Source organism: Anabas testudineus, chromosome 6 (assembly GCF_900324465.2).
Source record: "Anabas testudineus chromosome 6, fAnaTes1.2, whole genome shotgun sequence".
Lineage (NCBI taxonomy): Eukaryota > Metazoa > Chordata > Actinopteri > Anabantiformes > Anabantidae > Anabas > Anabas testudineus.
The window spans coordinates 14910955-14933047 of NC_046615.1; the positions used below are offsets into that span (position 1 = coordinate 14910955).

The 22093-nt window shown below is 39.1% G+C and overlaps 2 protein-coding genes across 7 annotated transcripts; both read right to left on the reverse strand.

Annotated features, from left to right (window-relative positions):
- Positions 1 to 67: 67 nt before the first annotated feature.
- tmem258 (transmembrane protein 258) lies at positions 68 to 1789 on the reverse strand. The gene is made up of 4 exons (XM_026364599.1): positions 1711 to 1789; positions 1286 to 1395; positions 320 to 448; positions 68 to 227 (listed from the first exon to the last, which is right to left on the reverse strand). Exons 1-3 carry the CDS (start codon positions 1711 to 1713, stop codon positions 322 to 324), a joined length of 240 nt encoding a protein of 79 aa, XP_026220384.1. The 5' UTR covers positions 1714 to 1789; the 3' UTR covers positions 68 to 227; positions 320 to 321.
- A 658-nt stretch (positions 1790 to 2447) lies between these two features.
- myrf (myelin regulatory factor) lies at positions 2448 to 21273 on the reverse strand. Of its 6 annotated transcripts, none has more exons than XM_026364717.1 (27): positions 20731 to 21273; positions 13856 to 13946; positions 13434 to 13718; positions 12883 to 12944; positions 11931 to 12153; positions 11720 to 11799; positions 11425 to 11539; positions 10357 to 10570; positions 10182 to 10258; positions 9720 to 9830; positions 9522 to 9627; positions 8622 to 8822; positions 8282 to 8390; positions 7956 to 8065; positions 7712 to 7872; positions 7544 to 7616; positions 7367 to 7449; positions 7185 to 7253; positions 7005 to 7088; positions 6718 to 6785; positions 6490 to 6561; positions 6185 to 6412; positions 5918 to 6011; positions 5364 to 5426; positions 4791 to 4896; positions 4565 to 4639; positions 2448 to 4441 (listed from the first exon to the last, which is right to left on the reverse strand). In XM_026364717.1, the coding sequence occupies exons 1-27, from the start codon at positions 20774 to 20776 to the stop codon at positions 4361 to 4363; spliced, it is 3087 nt and encodes a 1028-aa protein (XP_026220502.1). In that variant the 5' UTR covers positions 20777 to 21273; the 3' UTR covers positions 2448 to 4360. The 6 variants fall into 6 exon arrangements, with proteins under 6 accessions (XP_026220502.1, XP_026220503.1, XP_026220501.1 ...); XM_026364718.1 differs by having other exon boundaries at positions 9537 to 9627; positions 10375 to 10570; positions 11699 to 11799; XM_026364716.1 differs by having other exon boundaries at positions 10375 to 10570; positions 11699 to 11799.
- Positions 21274 to 22093: the final 820 nt, after the last annotated feature.

Genomic DNA, 22093 nt, shown 5'->3' on the forward strand with positions numbered 1-22093 from the left:
AATGGGAGCTTTGGATCATTGTAGACATTGTAACATCAGACTAAACAAACAAACAAAGACACCAAAATTTGTACAAATCCGCTTTACTTGTGAAAAGAAAACCAGAGTCCGTATGATCCCAGAATATTATCAGTGCAGTCCAATTAAATCCAAAATCCAGTCTGTGGTGTGTGTGATGTCCTACGTTCCACTGGAATGTGTCATTCTTTCAATTAAGTCACCCGAAACTGCAGGGAAGGTGAAAAGGAGTAGAAACACAGTTAACTACAGAAATTTAATAGTTATATAAAAACAGATTTTAATACAATTTTAAATGTACCTTCATACATAGATGCCAACCCAGAGCAGTAGGAAAAGCACACCGAAGCCCATGAAAAGTGAAGCTACGAGGGAGATCAGCAGCTCTTTGTAGACGTCCCTCGTGTATTTTGTTGAAGTCACCTCATAGCTGATAAAAAGTTGAGGAAAGCTTGTGCAAAAAAGTACAACCAATAGCTAAAGTGCAATGCCTCCTGCTTCATATATAAATGTAGCTTAATATCCAACTGCCCATGTTCGTTGGACATTAACATGAATTACTATTGAAAAGTTGAACAGATTTTGTTCATCAACTGAGTATAGGCTTGTTCTACACACATAACCAATGTAAACAAAAATTCATAGCATATGAATATATTCAAGTAAAAATTGTTTAATAATTTTATTATTCACCTTAATTTAAAACCTGTATCAGTGGTTAACTACTCATGTTTTGTGTCCCATCAACTTTAAGAATGTCACAGAGTTTCCACCAATTAACTTTAGGGATTGCAGGTTGCAGGTCTATTGGTTTAATAGACTGGACTAAACTTTTCTTTAAATGTCAGACTAAATCCAAACTAGCAGAAACCAGTGGGTGCTTGGTAGGTTTTAGCTAACAAATATTTAAAATCACGTTTTGCTTATGGTGCTTCATGAGAGCCTGTTCCCATTGTAGCAGTGGCAAACCTGTCAAATTACTGATGAAATAAGCAGTAATGCACTAATAAAACATTAGATTAATTGACAAAAAAAGAAATAAAAACTATATTATAATATTTATTATTATTATTATTACTATTAGTAGTAGCAGTAACCATAATATATAGATAAAGCACCAGTATCTTTATTTGTAGGACTTTAGGATTACCTGTAATTGTAACTAGTAACTAACCCAACTACTGCTGTTGTAATTTTACAAGAGTCTACTGCTTTGTGATCCCTTTTTCCATGTTAATCAGAAATAGAACAAACACTAAAAAGATACACAAAGAACCAGGCGGTGAAGAACATGCCGATGGCCAGCAGGACCACAGTCAGGTGGGGGAACACAGCCGGGTTCACCGGGCTGGTGTATCTGGTCATGGCCTCGAGTTCCTGCAGACACACGCAGGTTAAACACATTGCAGCACCTCCACGACCTTGAACTTCTACTTTAATTCAGTTTAATAAATTACACAGTCTTTATCTTTTTGCTATTGTTGCAGAATATCTTGGTCATTTCTGATTCAGTGTAGCAGCGGCCACATCAGTGCGGCTAACGTACCTCTGCTAACCTAGTCTGCACATCCATAAACTACACAAAGCACAATTTAACACAGGAAAAAAGATAATTTAATTAATGATGTGTACATATACGATTGTATACCGCAGTCAGACCTTTATAAACAAAATAAAATAGAGCAACTTTACCATTTTGTGATGAAGCGGAGCTCCCGTCCCTGTAGACCAAGATAAAAAGGCCACGTACTGTCTAACGCTTCCTGGTGTGTTCGTGACGTAGAGGCGACGTCATCACAGTGCTCTTATACCCTCCATTCAGTCTTTCAGGCATCTCCAGGAGTCATTCACATTTCCAATGGCGGAGTGTTTTTTAATTTAAAACATTACTTAAGTAAAATTATACAAGTATTATTAGTGTGGAGTTATAATCCGTAAAATGAAGGGAACACAACAGAACCTCGCCCCTTTTACAATACGTATTATTTAATCACATTATCACAGATACTCTATTCTGTGTAGTGTGCAGCTAATGGTTGTTTTCACTTTGAATTATTGTGGTGATTTATTTCTTTGTTGAGCTCGAAAATAACTGTTGTAAATTACTGCAGACTGTGGAGAGTAAAGTTTCCCACAGTATCATCATATTCGCGTCGTGGCTAAAGTCTTGATCGTTATTGGCACCTGACAGACTAAAATCGGGAAACAGACTGTCCCTACATCCTAAACCACGTTAAAATATCTAAGACTGCCATCTAATGGACAGAAGGAACAACTGCTTTTCAGCTCTGAGTTTAGCAGCAGACTAATCACACCCAACAAAATGTAATCATACATTTATTTACTGCATGCATTTATAGTATTACAGCACATTTTTGACAAGAAGCAAAAAAAAAACAAAAACAAAAAACAAGCAAGCAAACAAACAAACAAAAAACAATACAATATGCTGAACAGAAAAAGTAGTGATATCAAAGTACTCAGCAAGTTTTATTGTTATGGCACTTTATCTTAAATTGGTGCTAAAATTAGAAAAGTATTTGTATGTATGTATCCATGCTTATCAATCATTTCTGGGCTCCAATAGCAAAAAGTTAATATGTATTGTTGATAATACAGAAACCAAAAATATCAACTATAAAAACAATATGATAAAACACATTAGATAAAAAGAATCAGTGGTATGAACAAAATTAAGCTATATAGTCACATGTAACTCAGTTCTACCAGAATATTTGAAACCAGTCTGGACAAAGCAAATGCAATTCGTATATACAGTGCAAAAAGTGCTACAGCGGTTTCATTATGCTAGCTAGTGCATCATAAATAAGCTAAAAATAGCACACTACAACCACTTACCATAGTAATTATAATAAAGGAATTGTGCAGTGTCTTCATATTATGATACATTTCATCAATTTTCATCTGATGGCTGTTTTCCTATATATGTTGAATATTGATTTTACATTTGAGACACACTATTGTGTATTTCTTTCTGAATACAGACACATGGAATATGGATTTAAAAACATACAAACATTTTGACAACAAAAACAATAAAGCACGGTGGTGAGAATAGGTGGAGAATAACTTTAAAAAATAAAAGATAACACATAGGAAAACATTGTACAGTTCAAAAGACTTTCACTGCACTTGCAGGTAAACTAATCAAATCAACAAGAGAAATTCATAAAAGAGCCCCGTGTAGAATGTCCAATTTTATTTTTGCAGTGTGCGTAAATAAACCCAACTCTATCTCAGCTTTCTGATCGAGTCATAACATAACATAAAAAAAAAAATCTAAGCTGAAGCAGCATCTGAGTTGCGTCTGTGCTGAGATGGGTTATTTTGGAGATATGATTGGGCATGCACCTGAAATGATACTATTTCCTGCCTCATTAAGAATTTGTCCAGTGTGAGCTAGTCCAGTGTTTCTTAAAACACGCATGTTCATTTCCAGTTATTTGTTTACTTATTCAGTCTTTTCACATCTTCCAGCAAATCTCATGAAACTGACTCCTTTATTTAAGGATAATAAGCATTTGTGTGTAGTTGCATACATGTGTACAAACATCTCACTGTGTGTTGCAATTTGATATTTTATTTAGTGCTGCAGTGGAGATAGAAATACTGCACAGTATTTCACTCTCTGTACACTGTTTAGTCAAATGCTTCATGAGGAGACAGTAGACAGTCTAGTTAACTGTCGCAGTCTCAGACAAAAAGCTCCACTGTAGAGACCCAGGATTTGCCAGTGTGCACTACTGAGGTATATTTTCACTGCGAGCTGCAACTATTCACTGAGGCTTTCAGCATGTGCGAACGATCTTCTCTCCAGTGTATAAAACTATTGAAAAGTGTTTTTGTTATCAGTTGGCACTAGTTCCAGTGTAGATACAGATTCATATTGTTATAAAACTAAACAAAAATGTGTGCAGTACTATCTACAGTATCTTACCGTAAGTGTCATTTACAAACTTGAATTATGCTAAAAAGTGATTATGGCTTGTATTAAGCATGGAAGACAAAGCGATCAGTAATAAAGTGAACTACAAACATATAGATGTTACTTCCACAATAGCAGTTAACAGTGAAACAACACAGTTTTCAGGTTCAGCGACAGAAATAAAAAAAAATCTTTCAAAGTCCAGTGACCACAGCAAAAAGACACGTGGTCTTAATGCAAATATATATGGAGGGTATGTAGTATATAGTTTGTTCTGTATTAAATCTATTTAAAAATAATGTACAAGAATGAGACAAAACCTTTTTCCTTCACAAAAGCGTACAAAGGAGAAATGTGGGGTATTGTAAAAGGCACTGGGACGTGTCGTCTTCCTCCTCACACACACCTGCTTTGAATGAGAAAATGGTAGTCTGAGAATGATGAGGTTTCTCCTTCAGTGGCACAACTCACTTCACTCTGTCAATGAAAAACATTTGGAGATAATAACCGTTAACCAGTTCCACCCACTGACTTCATTCAAACGTCATTCAAAGTACCGCAATAATTCCTCCTCATATTTTAGAGGTGCCGTTTACTCACATTAAGGGAGACACGGAAATGATAGGTGATGTCCTGGAAAGATAACACAGGTACTGACCATAGATGATGAGTCCCCTAAGAGAAAAGTATAAATATGAGTTAGTAAGAGAGCAATTAATATGTCACCTTTTGACTTTTTATACATATTAGTGATAGTTTAACATATTTGTAGTGGTACAAACCAACAAAACAAGGAAATATGTTTAATTAATATACCATCATGTACCTTTGTTAATGTACTCTGTTCACCATACAGCTCGGCCTCTGTGTGGTTGGGGCATAAATGTCCCTTAGTGGCCCCACATTGTCGTACATACATGCTGTGTGTGGACCTGCAACGAATTGGTAATGGTTTTTAGTTCTGTTATTTTCTAAATAATAATAATTTCAATAATAGCTTTTGTACAGTAGTAGCTGTTTGAGTGTTGAGTTTAGGAACACTTTTTAATTTCTGGTGTAATTTCCTTGAAGAACTGCCTAAAACCTATTATTGAAAACATTATTCTTTATATACAAAATGTCAAAATTGTGGACAATTTGCAGATTTTGCATAGAGACTTTTGCATGACATAGAGACTTTGGCTTGTGGCAGGTTAGATATTAATTAGAATCAATGTGGCAGTTTGCTAATCCAATACTAAATGAATGCCTCTATGATACCCAGAGTGCCAAATGTTCTTTTTGCAATGTTGTTTCCAGGAAGCTTCCCAGGGAACTGTTGGGAATTTACACATCCATAAAACAAAGAGTCAACAAGACAGTTTGTGTATTACTGCATAGAATTTGTGATGTTACTCACGTCATGTGTAAAGTGATTTGTGAGATGGAGGAATTTCTTTTTCCATGGAGTGATACTGTGTAGCTGGAGTTGACAAATAGAAAAGTAGCATCAATATAAATATCGACTTAAGCAAACAGAATACAAAACAGGGGGCTTCTGTTGTCTCCCACACTCTAAAGAAGGCAAGTGTGCCGATACATGTTGGTGTGTGTTTTAATGTGTTAGTCCATATTTTACTTTTAAACATCCACTTGAGTGTCTAGAATTTGATTTTTACACCACATACCACCTATGTATGTTGGCAGATATACAATATTTTCCTTTGTGGTTTTACACATAGACCCGACCAATTGTGTAAAATGTGTTAAAACATGCAGAAAAGAATAAACTAGAGTAAATGTTTGTTCAAACATAATTAATCAGATACTTCTATCCACAGTGTTTCATGTTGCAGTGAGACAAGTATGATGATATGGATATAGTAAGACTATTATACACAAAATCTCTTGGTTTGACACTTTTTTCCTCTAGTTTGACAGATAAATGTTTGACATTGGTATTAACGTTTATACCTGCAGCTCTTAGATGTGGCGCAGTTTTTTGCAGTGATCTCTTGGTTCGTCTCCAGAATACGTAGACTAGTCAGAAAGGGAGCTGACCTTCCTCCTGCAAAAGTAAGAAAAGCTGCTATATGTTCAACCATGCCCATAGCATTCCTTAGTACAGTATGTAGACAAACCTTGTTTGCTGTTGTCAAACAAAAAGTTTCACTGTGTTTGCGTACTGCATATTATGTGTGTGAAGAAAGTGACGTGTCTGGGCCTCGTTTGTGGATTTACCCTTTGTGTGTAGGCTGCGTTGTCTACGTGGGACCGGCTGACCCCCAGGGAGACGATTAGTAGCTCCCACTCCGTCAAGGTCTGTAGGTGCAGGTCGTTTGGACTTGGCAAAGTACAAAGGTGATGAAGTGTGACTCAGTCGGTTTCTACTGTGGAAATCCTTGTCCATTTGTCTGGACTTGCCCTTCTTATTAAAAGTGCCTGGTGTGGGAAACGCACTGCCTAAATCTAAACAAGAAAGATAATTAGTTTGCACTGAAGGTAAATAAATTATACAAGATATCATGTCATATTTTCACACTTACCTGGAGTGGATTGGTTGTTTGATGTCAGAGCTGTAGCTGATTGGTTGTTGATGGCTGTGGTTGAACAGCAAGCTGTGGTATTTGTTAGATAAAAGGAAATGTAAGTAGAATATACTGCGTGTATGTTGTATACTCTGAGTGGGCTTGTTAATTGCTGTGATTTTACAAACTACAGAGAGAGAGGTTTTATACTACACATTAAGTCGTTGCAGTAGGATCTCCACTCACCTGGTGCAGAGGTGGTGGACAGTGGAGCATACTGAGCGTCACGTGAAGATCCCAGTGCGGCTCTGGACCTGGATCAATCAAATGGCAGAGCAGGTACCACAGATGAAGACCATAATTTTTGGTTTTAAAAGCAATGCTCTTAAAGGCTGATGAATTCTAGGGTTAGATATGTGACTCGCTTTCTTTCAGGAAAAGACAACCGGAAACACCCAATTAAGCAATCACAGATAAGGCTGAAGAAAAGATCAGAAAAGAAATAAGTTGCTAGAAAGACACTGAAAGCGTACCATGGGCAGACATGTGGACAGAAAGTAACAGTGGCAGTGAAGATGGGCATCCAAGTGATGTAGAGAACACAGGAAGGAATGTAGCTACAGAGAGCGGGGACAGACGTCATTATACTGGAAGATACTAAAGAAGAGAAGTGAAAAATTGATCTTTTCCTTCATAAGGCACAAAGCGCATACCCATCCTTCTCTGAGCTGTCTCCTCTATGGTGAAGAGTCAGGACGTAAAGGACAGACATGGAAATGACACTGTAAGAGACAAATAAAGATCCGATATATCATGATCATGTCACTGCTCTACACAGAGGAAGCTGTTTTGTTGTCCCACCCCTCCCTATACAAACACATGCTACTCTTCTAACCTGAATGCCATGACAATGACCAGTGCCAGGATGGTCCCCTGCATGAATCTCTGACTGATGCAGCCTTGATCCTGAGGTGAATTCTGAAATTAAAAAGCAGATTAGATCCATTAAAAGCTGCACATCCTGCTATTCATCAACTTATTACATTTTATTAAACTAGTAGTTGCCACAGACCTTGCTCCCAGGTTTGACTGTCTTCTTTTTAAATGGGCCACTTCCTGTCCTGCTAAAATAACTCCCTGATTGGCTACATGGATGAAGTATAACAAAAAAATATTATTTATTTTCCACTCACATAACTTGCTCTGCTTCAGTCTGTAACACCCACTCCTGAAGCCTCACCTGACGGTGCCTCCACTCACGGTGCTCTTCATGCTGTCAAAGCGACGCAGCTTAGCCAGCTTGCGGCTCCAGCGCTCCAGCTCGTCTATACGAGTCTCCAGGTTGTCTGTCAGCTTACACAGTTCCTTCACCGCCCCCACATTCTCCATGAAGATGCGTTCCTTCGAAATTAGAAGGAGAGCTGTTGGTTTGTGTGAATGTAATGCCTGCCTGTGTCGAAAGCATGTATATGTGCATGTGCTACCTTGTTGACGACTAGGAGATTGGGAATAGTTTCTCCATTGGAGCACACCACATCACCTCCTTCCTTCACTGCTTCAGGAAGGATTTGCTGAACTTCTTGAGCGATCACTCCTACAGAATGATACAGCAAGTAAAAAAGGAGGAGACGCAAAAGCTTGACAATACACACATAGTGGACACACTTGCATAATGATGCATGTAGAATAAAAGAAAACCCCAGTATTAAAACATTAAGATGAAAACACAGCACACATTGTACGAAGACATGATAGAGAGGATGGAACTAAACATTTAAATTTGAACACAGGTCATTAATGAGGTTGTTACCAGTCTCTGCAGTGTTCTCTATGCCCACGGTGGCAGCAAATTCAGGCTTGTAATGATAATGGACCAGCCTCATCTGAGAAATCCGTTTCAAATTGTCTGTGGTGTCGACCTATACACAGGCAGAATGACAATGACACCCATGAAGATGGTATGACAACACAATGTTTAGATCAACTATAATGAAAAGACTAAACTCAGTGTTAAACGTATGAACGTTTGTATGATATGATCCATGAAGACGAGCACATGAGGCACACAAAAACACACCGACAGTTTGGAAACATGCACACACACAAGCACACACACACTCATATACATACACACTGAGTGTCAGCCTGACCTCCTGGACATTTTCTTTGGCTCTGATGTCAGACGGGTGTACCAGGGAGCCCATGACCTTCAGGTTGCCATGGACGACAAGGGCCTCGTCGGGCCGGTCTGTGTTGATGCCGACTCTCCCGTGGTGGTAGACCGAGTCTTGCAGTTGCCCGCGCTGCCACAGTACCTCGTTGTCACTTTCAAACTGCCCTGGGTTGGACGCCTGTTAGAAAGAGACAAAAAAAAGACGATGCACAGAGAAACGGTAGTTCAGATATTGATAAGAGATACAATAAAAAAGGTGCAAAGTAATGGCAATATTTTTAATTGAATAGTTTAAACAAGCAGATAAGCATAAACATGTTTATTCGCTTTCCTGCAGAGAACTACACTTACAGGTCACTTTATTAGTTACACCTGTACAATCTAATGCAATCCAATACAGCAGCTCTGCCATGAATTGTACTTGTATTGGGCTGTTGTTAAAACTGTCAGAGAGGTGATAATCATACTATTATCAATGTTTATTATTGAGGCCATAGTGGGTGTGAAGCTGTACTAGAGAGCAATATGTGAATAGGTGGTAGGAAGATTTTCTTAATCAACTCATTAACAAGCTTGCTGTGAGGCACATGTTTACCATACAGTTACAAGGCAAGAAAGGAAATAAGCATGTTTTCCAAAATGTTGAATCATCCCCTTTAAAACAAGTCTGCACAAGGACTGGCTTTATTAGAACATAGTTTAGTGTTTAAATTCACCAAATAAACAAAACTGTTGTAATGGTGTAAAGTATTGAAATGCTGGGTTTGAGATCATAGTCTAAAGAACAGTGGTTTTGAAGGGCAGAAAGGTGTACAGCTGACCAAGAGAAAGGCATCACATTAACAAGGGATATGATTGTTGTAGGAGGCAGACAGACATGGCCAGACGTTACCCTGACGATGATCCTCTCGGACACGTGAGCAGCCACAGTGTAGCTCTGACTGTGGGACTGAGCATGCAGAGCTACCACCAGCATGAAATACCTGCAAAGACAAAAGTATCAGCAGAAAACGTGACCACTGGAGCTTTGATACTGTGTCTGTCACATGTTTAAATACGATGGCGCGTCTTTCACCTCTGGTCAGGGTTCGGTTTGCCCTTCTTTCTCATATTATTTGCTGTGGTCTCACTGAAGTGGAGCCGCCCCACTGTGACCTTTGTGACCTGCTCTGGTGGCAAGGTGACACTGAAAGAAACCAAATCACAAATTATGCAAACATATCTTCTGATATTGTTTTATAATGGCTCAATTGTTCAAGTATTTTTTTGCAACATTTGTCAGTGATAGCGAGTTGTTACCAAGTGCAATCATTCCCTTTGCATTCTTATCATCTGTCTGAAATTAATATGATGCTTCCGTTGAGTTAGATAAACCAAGTGGATATCTTTCAAAGTTAAGAGCTTTTTAATGTTTTACTATCCTTCATCTGCAGCTCAACACAGAAACTGTGCAGGGAAACAAAAATAGAGAATTTTGGCTTCACATAAACCTTCAAATACAGTATTGCACAAAACTCTCAGAGAGAGAGAGACTCACAGCACTGGCTTGAAAGGTCTCTTGCTGCGGTCAGATTGTGACTGCTCTACACTGATGGACTGGTTCATGGCCTCCACCTAGTAAGAGGAAGAAAATGAACATGTTAATTTAATCTTAATACATTTACTCACTCTATACAACTAGCAATCATCTGTCACATCAATGTCACGTTCACCATTTTGCCGTCACTCGCCTTCACTCCATTTAGTTTGAGATAGAAGCAGTCGATGGGCTGCAGGCCTTCACTCGTCTTGATGTATTTGGGGTCACCCAGCATGCCTATGTATACTGTGACCTGGAAGTGATTCTTCTTCTGACACACAAAAGCGTCATCAGCCAACGAGAAGTTGAAGCCTTTGTCAGCGTCAACACGGTAGGTTGGCATTGGTCTGAAGAAGGTAAAGAAATTATGACACATGAATAGTGTGATAAGAAAACATACGGTATGAGCATCTGTATTTAATATAAGCAACGTGTAAGACAGAGTTTTTCCTTTTTTATTACAGGAGGGAGGCTTTTTAATCTTTTACAGGGGTAAAAGAAGAATAGAGTATAGAGTGGAGTAGTGATGTGCTGTTGTGTTGGATGATAATATGAAGACGATACAACCAATGCTTCTTTTGCTGTTCTTTGGCACTGCTAACTTTAAATCAGGGACATATTGAAATTAACTTTAAGAGAAAACTAAAGACCCAAGAGGCCGTGGACTGGTCCTTGCAGGCCTCCGGGCCTCAGTTTCGATGTTGTTACTTTATTACACTGAGGGCTTAGCTCTTGTGAAAGACTTAAATCTAAATCAAAACAAATGAAAACCTGCTGTTGCTTTTACATAGGTGTGGTGTGCTAAAATTTGTGATGGGCAACCAGGTGGTTTTGATAACATATCTCAAAGGCCTCTTGAGTTCATTTTAACCTTCCTCCCTATCTATACTTCGTTCTGTTTTGGCATTGCAAAAGCAAAAGTAGGTGTACACTAATTTCTCCCTTTACCCCTCCTCACGTTGTCTTTCTAAGCCGAAACCCTCCGCTCGCTTACTCCCCCGCACAGCTCACCTCTGAGGAATTTGTAGATCTCGCCAACCTTGCTATTCCTTTGCCACTCCCATTGTGTACTCGTTTGAATTATATTCTTAACCAATTATAACTGTTTTCCTTTTTGACTTTCTGCAATGCTTTTTCAGCTCTTTTTGTTCCAGTACAAAGACCTCAACTGTACAAATGTGCCAAAATAAATTCCACCCACAGCTCTTTGCAGTTTGCATCATATAGTGGTGTCCACTTGTTCTGCTGGTGAGGTTGCCACTTAATGCACTGATAGTTAGGGTCCAGGTAGCTGTTGTCTGCATCCTGCATTAAACCTGTGACAAAGTTTGAAATATGAGAAGTTACGTTGAGGTCTAAGCATGTTAGAAATGTCCACAACTGTTCTGTAAAAGTCTTTTTGAGAGTTATAGGTTAGGTAAGAGCAGGTGAGCGTGAGGCAGAGGAGGTGAGAAAGAAGAAAGATGCCTGCCTACCTGGCTCTTGTTTGATGATACCTGTGAGGATTTGGGAATTGAGGGTGCTGTTGGGAGAGTCAGAGTGCTTCCTCTTCTTGGCCTGATGAACAGGGATGCCGCTGTGTAAGGAAAAGGGAAACACAGTCAAAACCTGTACACATTACTACTTGTTTCCACAAGTTCTTCTCTTCCATCCAAACACAACCCGTCTTCTCTTCTTCCATCCCTCTTGAATATGTCTGTGACTCACTCTTGCCCCTGAGGATGCTGCAGTAGCTGATGGAGCATCTGCGTCTGCTGCATGTCTCCACTTCCGCTCGTGGCTGGTCCCATAGGATACTGTGATATCATGGGCTCCGGCTTCATGTACATGTCTCGATGCATGTTGGGATAGTGCCCGTGCGGTGGAAGGGGTGGCGTTGGAGTCATGTGACACATGTTCTCTGGTGTCATGGTCCTGATCATATGTGGATCTACAGGACACAACAGGGAAAATGCATAATGTTTACATGATTATACATTTGACGGCACAGCTTTCCTCTCTAACAGAAGTGGTACCTCTCTCTAATCTGCATTTCATCTTACGATTTAATTCTTCTCTCATACAACAACTGTGGATAAAGGTACTTTCCATTGTTTCAAACTGGAGGGATGCCCATCAGATAACACTAGTCCGCACCTTTTTACTAATAGGCAAGACCAACACAGGTGTGTAAGTGTCCAGAAGTACACAATGACTTTGAGCACTTTTGTTGTTCGACTTGTATGTTGAACCAAGCCAACATACCAATGGTTCATTCCTTGACGAGGCACTTGAAACTAGACTGACTTTGCAATGAATTAAATTGAATTGAAAAATTGAATTTGAATGATCTAGACAATGTATATCAGCTATAGATAAACTCTCAGTTAATGATACAAGCTACATTTAGAGCCCTCATAGATTTATAGGTTTGCCTTGAAATCGATCTTCTTCTCACCTTTATGCTCTGTACAAACACGATGAAGTCATGAGTAACAGATATTGACTTAAGCAGAGCGGCTGCTGTGACCCACATACAACCTGAATACTTTAGTGACTTCCACTGACTCAGTGGCTGAGTACAGTCTACATATTGAGACACTTTACTGTTTGTTATCTGCTCTCTCCCGCACTTGTTCTCTCCCATTTTGCAGGCAGAGGAAGAAGATGTGTTACTTACCATTCACCTGTTGTGGAGAGTACGGTTCTGAGCTGGAGTCTGGAGGGGACTCAGGTAGTGTCCTAAAAAATATATGGAAGTAAATGTTACATTTGCAAATGATAAAACATCACACTTAATAAATCACAGCAAACTTGCAAATTGTAATATACTTCAAGTTGGCAAGCCTCTTTGGATCCTTTTTTTCCTAAACTGCCATCATATTTCATGGAGAAACTCTTTTGGGATCAGAGGTAGTGGAGATGTTCTTTACACAAGATTGTGTGCCCCAGGATTGTTTTTGCAGGATGTAATTTGACTCTCGCTCTCTCTCCCGCTCTCTCTCTCTCTGTCTGTTATCAGTCTCCCTCCCCCTCTTGACCAGCTAATGCTTTATTTGTATAAAAGAAGCTTAATCAGGTGTTGATTGCATAAGGAACCTGTAGTAGGGTGTGTGTCTGGATTTGCTGCATGCGTTAAAAAAATACTGCGTCATCTGCTGCGGTCAACTCATTCTATATCTTCTCCTTCTTGTAACCTCCATCCATCCATCTTTGTGGTATTGCGCTCACCCTGGAGCGTAGTGGCCCCTGTGCTCAGGCTTGACGTGAGCCGGCTGCTGCTGCTGTTGGTGTTGTTGGTGTTGTTGCTGTCCCAGGCAGGGGTAGTTGTGTCGAAGGCCCAGGGACGGACCTTGAGGGTAGGCGTTCTGACAGTTATGGGGCCCTGGCTGAGGGGCTCCTTGGCGTAGTGTGATAGGAGGGCTCACACCACACGCCAGCCCCCCAGAGGACGACACTCCTGACTGGGGAGATGAGTAATTTGGTCCTGGGGTGCTGTGGACCTCTGAGAAGCAGCTGGGAGAAAAAAGGAGAAGAAGAAGAAAGAGGATTAGCCTTATCAGAAAAAACAAATTCCTTTGTAACGACATGATATGATTCGACTGATGCATGTTGTTTTGACATTGCTGGGTTGGTTTGGAGTCCCTACTGACATGTCAGTGCTATCGTCCTCCTTGCTGATGTACTCTTCCAGGATACTGGTGTCGATGTTGGGTGGCTCCAGAGAACTGGTAATATCATGACCTGTGGAGGGAGGGTTAGGAACACAGAGGGGAGATGGAGAGCATCTGGGAATTAGCAACAGAAATCTTTCAACAACTCCACATACTGCCACAACAGCACTAATTTCAACACACTTATGTTGTAACAAATCCCTGTAAGACTTATCCAATAATATATTATGAGCTCAGTTTTAACATTCATACTTTTACTGTGTATTCCTAATAACTTACTCACAATGCATTGATACATTCATATCAGAAAATAACTAAAAAGAAGAACTCTGATTGGCTTAGAGTGAATTTGAAGATAAAGGTCTCCAGAGTGACCAGCAGTCTAACTATGTTAGTAGTCAACATAACAGATCACATACTGATGATTCAGTGCCTCCAACTGTTACACAGACAGTGTACACTGAAATAACTCCAGTTAACCCAATGGACCTACATCATGTGTTCTCTCCTTTATATTTGTTCAGTGCTGGTGATGTCTATGATGGTTGCTTCTCATCATTGTCTTTGGCATGATTTAAAATGTACATATTTTTAAATGATTGGTAAAACATATATAGGTAGTTTTATAATTTCCTAATCCTCCCGCTTAATTCAACCCAGGGTTATTTTCACCCTTTGACAGCCAAAGCCGTACAAATCCAAACCACATGACCCCACTTAAGCTTTAAAACACCAACATGTAGAACAAGCACTTGCTTATGCATGCACATTCAGAAATGAGTAAATCACTTTATGTAAAGTAGTTGCCCCAGTTGTTCTACTAGAAACAAAGTGATGTATTTTCTTTACTGGTTGCCCCAAACTGGAGATGCTGGAAACAGATTGAGTGTGAGGGAAGACAGGAGGAGCAGGATGGAGGAAGGGAGGAGGGTGAGTGAAGCACAGGGTAAAGACCTGGTATACAGTGGGTGGGCAGGCAACCCCGGTCCCCCTCTCTGTCTCACTCACACACACACACACACACACACACACACACACACACACACACACACACACACACACACACACACACACACACACACACACACACACACACACACACTTTCTCTGATAGATTAAGCAGCTACTCAGTTGGGAATGCGAGGAATTCTTCTGTTAGCATTGGAAAAAATGATCTTTCTCTTTCTTTTTTGTCTTCTGTTCAAAAACATCACTTATTAGTATTATTGTTGAATTTCCTTTCCCGACTAATTGCTTCCATTCACTACAAATGATTTAATGGACGATATCATGTTATATATAATATGTATTTTGTCCTACTCAACAGCAGAATTGACAGTATGCCGCAGAATGAACATCAACATCTTTAAGCCCATACCCATAAAACAAACCACCTGTCTATCACAAACATGATTCACAATAATCCAAATATGAACTTTTAAGATTACAAACCACCACGTCACCATCATATTTCTTTAGAAAACTAGCATGTTTACACTGACTTTCTTCACTCTTCACTCGATAGAAACAGATGGTTAATGTCTCAATATGTGCCAGTGCAAGGGGGAAAACCAGGATGGCTCCCCTTAAATAAGATCCAGATGTGTACCCCACCCAAAAAGGCAGTAAATTTAAGAGGCAGGCCTGATAACGAAAAATAAGAGAGGGGAGGGTAGATGGATTGAGTTTGAGAAGAGCAAGGGCAAGAAAAACAGAATGTAAGTATGATGTCCAAGGATGGAATGATAGAAGGATGAACCTGCAAGAAAAAGTGAAGTGAAAATATGAAAGATGACTATTAGTCAACACCATCTTTGTGTCCAAGAGAAGTAACAGACCGAGCAAGCTGAGTAGCCGAAGTTAGATTTAAGTTTTAGATTTAAAATATACCTAAAAAGTCACCTTAACCCCTGTGTCCTAATGTATTAAATTATTTGCTGATTAAATTAAGTAAAATAACAACTTATATAACTACAGCACATTTCAGCAGAGTAAACATGAAATGAAACACTGTTGAGTAAGTTGATCACTGTGCACAGGCTGAGGTAACAATGAAAAATAGTTAATTAAAGCATGAATCAACACTCAGTTCATTGAGAAAATACACTGAATGTCAAACTACACTGTGTCCTAGACCCTTTTCTAGACACTTTAATCACATTTCACAATCTACAAACAAGAGCATCGACATTTCATATTAGTAATTCTTCAAGGGAGTGCCTTTAGTTGTTAAGTGGTACGCTTGTATGGTAAAAACAAAGAAGAATAGAAACATAAATTAAGTAACTGACAACTGCATCACTTAAGTTTAACTTGCTGTGAACTGGACGTGTACATTTCTCTGTCCTCTATGTTTGTCTCTGTCCAGCTGTGTTCAACAAGCAACAGTGAAATGATTGTCAGGCCAACTTCGATACAGACTGGCCTTATGAAAGAGAGTGTGTGTTTGTGTGTATGCAGATGCATGCACTTGCTTGCTTGTTTGTCTGTGTATGTGTGTGTGTTTGTGTGTGTTGTGTGTGTGTTATGCCACCATTTCAATGCCTGGGTTGTCAGCAAAGTAATAATCTAAAATGAACACAAAGGGGTGAGTGTGTGAGTGCTCATTAAACATAGTCTGACTTATATAATTCAATCAAATGCATAGCCTTTTCTTATTATCTGTGTTTTAAAAATAATATCTAATGAAAATGTTTTATTTAAGAGTTTTATTAAATAATATGAAGGCCACTGTCTGGCAACAAAAAGACTCTGGAGCTGTTTTTTTAACGACATCTTAACCTCAACTTCTCACTGATTTATATGCACTCAGAGGTGTGCGTTAATTATTAAACACTTTCAGAGCTACTTACTTGGGTGGAACAAAGTCCATCTCATTATCAAACAGTTAGATCAAAATGAACTTGGCTGCACACCAACACCACACATATTACTTCCATCAAATTGCATATTGAACACATAATTTCAAACGATCTGTGTCTGCAGAATCATCCAACATGTTGTTTTATATGTATATATATATATATATATATATATATTTAAACAAAAAACTACTTAAAATGACTTGATGCATCTTATAAAGGTCAAGATGGTCAATATACAAAACCAAACGCTCCCACAGCTGCTAGACAGTGTACAAACACAGAGATTGTTCAAATATTTTTAACATGGATGCTTAAATACACACAAATAATATATTATGAAAGGAAATTTGTCAAATCTACAGAGTGAAGGTGTTAGACAGCTCTGACATATCACCCAAGAATTGTAAATCTTCTCCATTTACTAGCCAAAGTTACTGGTAAGAGAGTGAAGAGCATCGCTAATGCATGACACAAAATCTGAGAAGTGGCTATGAAAGGAAAGCCCCTCATCAGATGGGGAAAATTCACATTTAGAGAGTAGCAGAGCGAACAGAGCGGCAGAGTACCTGCGCGTAGCCAAAGCATGTTGATGTCCTTGAGATGAAATCACCTGAAACAGAAGATGAGAAGAACAATTCCTCTGTATTTTTCACATGTTTCCCTACTCAGGCTGAAATACTTTCTTCTGCAGACCTGAGAGTCACAGATCAGAGGTAACAAGAGTGTGTGTTTCTGTGCGCAAAAGTATGTAGTGTATGTGTGCGAGTGAGTGTGAGAAAGGCTAGGAGAGTGCTATAATGAGGATTATTCCCCAAGTCATGAGAAAGGGCTGTACCAGGCTACCACACACAGCCCTTGTCGCACACAAGCACCGGTTGCACTGGTGGACCTGGCTCAGAAGATTACAGGAGTGACAGGGCTGAGACTGGGACATGGAGTGAGGCTGGAAAAAAAAAACGACGCACTACAAATGTGTGGTCGGGTTTGAGGACCAGTGTTAGACGCAGCTATAGAGCATGGCGAAGACATGGAGAAGACAAGGCAAGACAAAGAAGACCCAGAGGAATAAATAGGTCCAAAGGAAGCAGGAGCAACAATGAGAAGATATAAAGCAACATGTAGAAGATAAAGAGGAAACTGGCTTATTAGGTTGAAAAGACCAAGAATTTAAAGAAAATTAAAAAAAAGGCTGAAACTGTATTTTTCATATTCTGATAACGAGCAATTCTGATACCACCTGCAATCAGTTGGGCTTCATTTATACATGTTATCTGTGCCAGTGGCCAATATAATGTGAAATGACATTCCCATAACACCCCTATTCTGTAAATCATTTTTTCCTCAACAGTCCCTGCAAGTTATTGTACTCAAATGTTAACACAAAAGGTGATCAGTCCAACAGAGTCAGGTTCAACCGTAAACAGCTGGCTGAGGATTACTCAGTTGGCAGTGAGCGGTGATGGGAGTGAGGCACAACAATAAAACATAAAACCTACTTGTAAGCTCCGTAAGCCTGGCTGCTCAAAAACAATACATTCCTCTTACTGCAGTTCACAGTTAACCCCATAAATCAGAGAAACCATTCAAATCTTTGGTCTGTTTCACACAGCTTTTCCAAGATGGCTGACAGTCTTCCCCATGCATGATTCACAACCATGGTGGGAGTACAGTGAGACTTAATATAGGAATTTTTACAGTGTCACAAGTAGTGAGTTGTTCGTCTTTTAAAGGCAATGAAGTAATGTGATTTAGTTGGTTAGGAGATAAATATTCTCATGGTTTTATTTCTTGGAGACAGGTTCATTTTAGACTAACAGACATAACTTCGACTTGGTCTGAAACATATCAACAATCATGTCATGGACTGATGTGAATTTGTGTGCAGATAATTCTGGCCTCCAGAGGATCTATCCTACTCCCTTAAACTATCCTCTGACTTTTCTTATGGCACTACTGTGAGGTTTAAAATTGTTCATTCACATTTTTCAATGTGTACTTATACACATATTTTGTACAAGTATTCATAGTTCCCAGGTGATAAATTGTTGAGTTATGAGTTGTGAGTTATGTCTGCTATCGCTGTGATGTGTCCTTCGTGATGAACTGTGATGACTTTGGTGAGCTCCTAACCTCAAAGAAGATTTGTTTTACACCAGCGTGGCTGTAGACTCTTGCAGGATCTTGCTGAATGCTCTACATTCATTCTATAGGTTTGCAGTTTATTCATTGGTAATATGTATGTTCCCATTATGTGTTGAGGACCTGCCGAAACAGTGTGATTATAGTTAAATCAAGTGATTTCAGAGTAGAAATAAACATGATAATCCTGTTAGGCAGTTTGTTGTCTAAGTGAGTCAGAGAGGAGAAGGTCAAGTTTTGAGGGGGTTGGTAGTTTTGCTGGGTTTCTCTCAACAGGCCAGTTTCTCTCCACCCTGAGTCTGCACTATCTCACCTCCTCACTGTGTCTGCTCACTGTCACTCTAATGGAGACAGAGAGAGCAAATTCCCGGACAGAAACACCAGTCTCACCTCATTGTATTTTAACAGCCACTGGGGCTATGCCAGGAATGTACACTGTGCATTAGTGTGAATGTATACATATTTCACTAATCCTATTAAAACACACTTTACTACTGTTGAAATTCATTAAAACGCTGTCAGTGTTTCTGAGAGTGTGTACGTCTTTTTCAATACTTATCAACTAATTAATTAATATGTAAAAGTGAAGACTCATTGATGGGTTTATTAGCCCCAAAGTTAAACAATTTGATACAAGTAGGGTTATTTAATAGAAAAAATGTTAAACGGTGGGGGGGCATCTCAGGCAGCGCATACTGTATTATTCTCGTGGACAAGTTGACATTTTAGTCCAAGCAAGAGTGGCTGAAATAAAGCCAAAGTAAGAACATCTCTCTTACTCCCAAAGCAAGAATGTAAACACATTAAATTCTTGTCATAATGGCAAGGAACCTCTGACAGTCATGGATGGCTGTGTATATTTAAGTCAACACTATGTGTATACTATAATAGAGTGTTAAGTCACTTTGCAGATAATTCATTATACACAAACACAAGTATGTGTTTTCATGTGCATGTGGCTTCTCCTGGAGCACTGGTAACAACACTAAGTTTTCTTAAAAGAAAAAGCTACAAAAAAAAAAAAAGATGTAAATGGGAATTCTGTGGCAAGCTGTAAAATACAAAAGGGCCTTAAATAGACAGTAACAAAATGCGATGTGTGGAATTATATAACAATAATATGAAGGAATTAAAAAGAGTCGTGAATCCTCTGACTGATTAAGTGAACTCAATCAATTAACTCAGATGTATTATAATACTGTAAAGAGTTGACACAACACAGGAGAAATCAACAAACTCATTCTATATTAGCCATGATATCACATATTGTACGTTTATTAAAACAGATTTTTTTATGTGTGTAGTTTGTTTGTTTTTTGTTTGTTCTCACTGGTATTGCTCATGTCTGTCTCTAACTCACACTTTGTGCCGCAGTACCCTTGCAAAACACACCATTTATCTTGACTTGAATTCCTACACCCTTGCAACCCTCAACCCCACCCTCCTCCACCTCGTTTTTTTCTTAGGATTCCCCGTTTAACTTGATCTGTTACCCATCACCAGCACTTTTGTTTCCCGCATCCATCAACCCTGCTGCTCTCTTGTGTTTTTAGTTTTTAAGATGAACACCAAAGAGAAAACTAAGTGGAAAACAGGGAAACTTACACCCAAAAGCAACTTCGTTAACCACCTGTTAAATGTGGTGCATCATTGAGGTTTAAATGTTCGAGGCTATATTGAACACATCACACACTCAAATGACCAACATCAACATTTCTCTTCGCTGAAACAAATTGTTTAGAAACCAAAATGTATTCACAAACCAATTTAAAATCCTATTTTTCCTCCAACTGTAACTATTTGTAGAGCTTGTTTTATTAACCTATTGATCTAATAGTCAGAAATTCTTACCTTCAAAAAATCTCTGTAACGCTTCTGTTTCACCTTCCACGTCCATCCTAGCGAGTCCCACATAAAAAATCCATTAAAGTCTCCCCTTGTCCGAACGAAATCAATTCGGATCGGGGAAACCTTCACATACACATGACGGAATTCAGATGAAATTTGTCGTGACTTCTTCTCGTTTCAGTTCACATAAATCCAGCGTTTCATGCGGAGAACTTCTCCCTCCTGTTGGCACTGGATCCACGTCCCTTATGGCCAAGCGCCTCCTGTGACGCCGTGGTGTTGGCTATAAGTTTAAAATTACGCACTCAGGTGCGTTTTTTAAATGAAGGTGTCAACAAATTTCCATGTAAGAGCAAGTAGTTCAAATAAAGAATCTCATCACTGTCAGTCCAGCTTCAGCTACATAATAATAGTCTTTGATTAATTGTTCTCAAAAAGTTTCATCAGCCTGTAGAAAAACAAAAATCGGCGGAAAAATATAAAGGATAAAAACCAAAAAGGTTGCGTAAAAGTTGTGTAAACTAACACCAGAGTCCCTCAACTTGCTTCTCTTCCTCCTATGCCCTCTCTCTCTCTCTCTCTCTCTCAGACAGGATGTGTGCAGCAGAGTCGGAGGAGAGGAGCTGAGGCAGGTGAGGGATGTGCGCCAGGCTGCAGCAAAGATCCCCCAACAAAACAACGGTAACGCACAGACGCGTGTTCCTGCGAGGCTCAACAACTGCTTTAAAGTTACCTCAACTCAATTCAATCGCATTTTAAACGACCTTCGTTATCTCATATAGCGCTACAGTGATTAATCGACTAGTTAGTCGATCGAAATGTGAGAACTTGCTGCTTTTATTTATCAGATACATTAATTCTTTGTAATACACCTCTCTGAGTTCTGGGAGGTTGTGAAGCTCTTTGTTTTTTCTTTGTTTGTTTGTTTTCTAAAGTAGATTATAGTTAAGATTATATTAATAATTAGCAGATGTTGCAACCATATTAAAACATACGGTTTAATGATAATGATAATGATAATTAACATTTACATTTGAAGTACTAAAAAACAAACTAAATTGTACCAGAAATATTTTCATGTTTTAAAAAATTTGCTTTTTTCAATTGAAAAAGGGCAGCTCCCTGAACAGAGTCAGCTTCTGTAGTGCTTTTAATCGTTTCCATTCTGTGTGTGACACCTACTACTACTGTTTTTGGTTTTTAGGTTATGACCATATGGTAAGATTAAGTTGAGCCAACATACCTCACTGAGTAAGAGCAAATAGGTTTTCTGCTAAACTTAAATGCATTTTTATTGACTACATACTTAATTATTGGCAGAATAAACACAGATTTTTAAGTTTGCTGCTCATAAACGTATACAATG